This window comes from Poecilia reticulata, linkage group LG14 (genome assembly GCF_000633615.1).
Source record: "Poecilia reticulata strain Guanapo linkage group LG14, Guppy_female_1.0+MT, whole genome shotgun sequence".
NCBI lineage: Eukaryota > Metazoa > Chordata > Actinopteri > Cyprinodontiformes > Poeciliidae > Poecilia > Poecilia reticulata.
In genome coordinates, this window is record NC_024344.1 from 26,906,758 (window position 1) to 26,911,181 (window position 4,424).

Below are 4,424 nucleotides of genomic sequence, written 5' to 3' on the forward strand. Positions count from 1 at the left end.
AGTTACTTTGTTGATTCAGATGATGAGGTTAACTGCTTGTTCAGAGAACATTTTGATGATATGCTAATTTTTTGAGACAGGAATTTGAGGTTTTCATGAGCTGTATGCCAAAATCATCAGTATTAAAACAATAAAAGACCTGAAATATTTCAGTTGGTGTACAATGAACCTAAAATATATGACAGTTTAATTTTTATCATTACATTATGGAAAATAATTAACTTTATTACAATATGTTAATTTTTTGAGAAGAACCAGTACACTTGGGCAAATATATATATTTTGTTCACTTAAAGCATACTTTTATTTCATATATTAAAAGTGTATTTTGGTACAATTATGTTTAAGTGTGTTTAAAGTTCTAATTTCGAAATTGGTACAAGTATACTTATAGTATACTTCAGATATATTTATATGTAGTACACTTAATACTTAGTATACGTAAAGTGTACTTTCACAAATGTAAGTATATTTGAAATATACTAAAGTATACTTTTTTTCACCTGGGAAGGCCTCCATACATGGGTTGTGTCAGACAGCTGCACCCATAAATGCAGTTTTTTGGCATTTACTCTATATCTTTATGGACTTCCAGAGTAATTAAATTTTCCTGACGAACCTTCTGGTTTGTACTGAGCAACAATGGTGACCACCTGCCCGGCTCCTTTCAGTGCAGCTGCTGCCTGTTCATGTGTGGCTCCACGAAGGTCAAAGCCATTAACCTGTTTTAATAAAGCGTCAGTTCACAAGATGTTACCAAAAACATATTTATAAGAACTCTTTATATAGCTTACACAGCCATAAAATGCATTTCAGCTTCAGTGAGGTGGATAGAATGGTGAACGAAAGAAGTGAGCATAATATGAGAATCATTTTATTTAAGAACATGAAATGAAAATGTGATAAAATATATTTCTGTTTTTCTAATACATTACACTGACGTTTACATAAACAGAAATTCATAGTCATGGTCAGTTTAAAACGGTAGCATCAAAAGAGACACAATATTGCTTAAAAGTATAAAAATAGTGTGCAAAGACATTTAGGTGAGATCAAGTGAGAAAAGTTATTGTTAGATCAGAAAATCAGGTCATTGCAAGAACATTGTCTAATTTCATCTTCCAATTACCATCTCTTGATGGTAACTGGAGAAAAATTTAACTGCATGCGGTGTCACACTGACCTAGGAATCTGCAAAGTTATTATAAAGCACATCAAAAGGACAGTTTTGTTTGATTGAATTTTGCTTCTTCTGTCCACTAATCTATTTATATTTTTATATTTATATATTTCAGTTAAAAATGTACTGGCAGGCAAAAAAACAACAAGTAGACTTGTTAAGAAAAAACCTTAAACTAAAGAGCTATAGATTTAATAATAATAATAATAGTAATTAATAATGTTATTACAGCAAGAATAAATATCTGAATTATAGACTTTGAAGGGTTGTGTTAATTCTATCATAGATAAGTTGTGTAGAGCATTTCTCATTGAAAATTGTTATTAACTGAAAATGTTCTAATGAATCTAACTGAGCTCCTTTGATAATGGTGCAGCAAGAATTACAAAAAGATGGATTTGTTAATTCAATGGTTTGTCTGAAAGGAGTCTACAACACAGTTTTAACCTAAATTGTATTGGGTTAAAACTAGAGGTGTGCCGATCGATCGGCCACCGATCATAATCGGCCGATTTCCCTGAAAAAGTGTATGAACCTGATCGGCGATCACGGTCTCTTGTTGCCGATACCGATCACCTGCATCTCATTTCTCAGCCTGCCTGTGCAGCTGGTCTCCTCTTTCCTTCACTCTGCGCAAACGCGCAGCAACAAATCCTAAGCGATGTGGAACTATAACGCACTGAGTGAATGGGGAAGTTTGCGTGTTGCGGCGGAAAATTGAAGCACGTCAAAATGCATCAACACAACGAAGCTAATACGACATAAAAACAATGTTATACTTGAGGAGTTTGGCTACATGGAGGCTCACTGCAGTAAAAAAGACATATGGAGGATCAGATAGCAGGTAAAGCAGCGCACAGCTACAAACACTCACCCGGATTAGCATGACGGTCAGAAAGCTAAACAAATAACCAGCAAAATTATTTAAGTCTTGGAGCTGCGATGTGGTTCTGATCTTGCTGTTGAACCGCTGCTACGCTACAGGTATATTTGACAGACGGAGCTCCGCTTCTGCTCTACCTGGTAGTGACTCTCACCCCGAACCTCTGCTTAAAGCTGCAGCATCTAACCTAAAAAAATAAATTTTACATACCTATTAAAACTTTCGCTATCCTAAACATGACAGATAATCTCTGAAAAAATAATCGATCTGTAAGATTATTTGTTCTGCATAATTACTCTGCTCAGTCAGAAACAGCCACTCAGAACTAGCAGTGATCAGCTAGCCGCCATGCTAACAGGAAGTTTTCATTCAGTAACTCAGGATTGTTTATTGTAATGGATCCTGTATTTGCCTTTGAATGTTAAGTTTTATACTTGAATTTTTTTGGCAATGTTGAGAGGTTTTATTTTGGCTCTTTGCATTATTTAGCCAATAGCAGTACAATTTGCACAATGCCTGTTTTGTTTAGTTTTCTTCTTGGAAAAAGTTATTAAAAACAAGTTTTTGTCTAAATTAAGGTGAATTCATGGTTCCTTTTTCCACATAATGTAACCGGTAGTGTTTATGATTTAAAAAAAATAATAATTATGTGATCAGTATTGGTGATCGGTATCGGTGATCGGCCCTCATGGGTGATCGGAATCGGTATCGGCCGGAAAAAACCTGATCGGCACATCTCTAGTTAAAACTGTTTTGTTCAAATAATTTTGGGTTTTGGGTTAGAGTAAATGTACTTGAAAACAAGATAACAGCCATTCTTTAAATATTTTTACATAACATTTAGCAAGCAACAGGAGAGAACATTTTTATTTCCGTTAGCTCTGTGTTTGAAGTTGTAAAAATAACTTCATACTGAGCAAAGGCAGTGAACAGATAAAAGCAAAACATCACGTAAAGTCTAAGACAGGCAGTCCCCACTGTCACTGTTCCTCTTTGACAATAGGCGCAGTGTATTTTCAGTACTTACAGATAGGATTTCATCCCCTCGCCTCAACTCTCCACTAAGGTCCGCTGGGCTGCCTAATAAGATGAAGGAGACAAAGATGCCTTCTCCATCTTCTCCCCCCACTATGTTGAAGCCAAGGCCGGTGGATCCCTTGTGGAGTACAACTGTCCTAGGTTCCCTGTATAAACAGTTTAGGTAATATATGAGCTCCAGGGAGTCTGTGGGTTTCAGCATTGTCAGCTGTGATGGTGGAAGGCTGGATCCAAAGGACAATATACTGATGCTCTTCTCAGGCAGACAAACTTCAAGACTATTACAGCTCCAAGTGGGGATGGTGCTCTATTTTAGGTCCATTTGTCCCAAATTCTGAAGGCTCTCTCTCTCTCTCTCTCTCTCTCTCTCTCTCTCTCTCTCTCTCTCTCTCTTTCTCTCTCTCTGTCTCTCTCTCTGTCTCTCTCTCTCTCTCTCTTTTCTCTCTCTTCTCTCTCTCTCTCTCTCTCTCTGTCTCTCTCTCTCTCTCTCTTTCATCTAACAATTACCTGTCAGACCCTGCCATCTACTGCTAAAATTGCAGAAGTCACATAAACTTTGTATCTTGTAAATGGAAGCCACTTAAGTTTTAGGAGGACCTCTAGCACTCAATGTGGTGGTGCAAGGTATCCCAGCCTCGAAATAGTCTTGTGCAGCCACATTACCACTGTGGCTCAAGAAAGACCTTAAATTCTGATGTCTATGAACTGTGAAGTGGACAAGAACAATGGTTTTTTCCTTTCATGTAAAGGGACCCAAATCTGCAATCCATCCATGACAGCATAATTAACTTCCTTTTCTGTAAATCTGTGAGATGTTGCAGTTCTCTCAGAACCCATGTTAAACTAGTAAACTTCCTAGTAGCATTCTGTTGAACTCTCCTTTAGATACAACCTCAGACCCTGTCTTGAAACAGCATTCAAGGCAGGAACCAATTCACAAAATATCCTGATTGCTGACTACCTCACCCATTCAAACACAACAGCAGATGGGGCACAAACATATGAAGCTGCTCATAAACATTATGTAGGCCTGGTGAATTTTGGAAGCTGCTACAGGCTTCCAAAAATAACTATGGCTTATATATACTGAACAAGGTGGTTTAACGCACCTGGACCAATGATGGCTCATTAGAAGGCCTGAGAAAAACATTGACATGCTGAATAGGTTGTTCTTACCACCAGAGAGAGAACTAAAACATGCAGGATGCTGGCTCTCAAGGACCGACTTTGGGCACCACTGGTTTAAACTGTGGGCCCTATATCTATAACCTACGAGTTTAAAAGTTTAACTTTTTGAATGGAATTATGGGAATTAAACTTTTC

The 4,424-nt window shown here is 37.4% G+C and overlaps 1 protein-coding gene across 2 annotated transcripts in view; it reads right to left on the reverse strand.

Moving 5' to 3' along the window:
• The window catches only part of LOC103476363 (disks large homolog 2-like), a 57,749-nt gene extending 54,338 nt beyond the window's left edge, over positions 1-3,411 (reverse strand). Inside the window, exons 1-2 of one of the 2 annotated variants that reach the window (XM_008428644.2) lie at positions 3,091-3,409; positions 620-722 (exon numbers count right to left, since the gene is read on the reverse strand). In XM_008428644.2, the coding sequence (XP_008426866.1) occupies positions 620-722; positions 3,091-3,303 (316 nt within the window). In that variant the 5' untranslated portion in view covers positions 3,304-3,409. Of the gene's footprint in view, positions 1-619; positions 723-3,090 lie in introns of both variants that reach the window. The other variant, XM_017308533.1, reaches the window with a different exon arrangement.
• Positions 3,412-4,424: the final 1,013 nt, after the last annotated feature.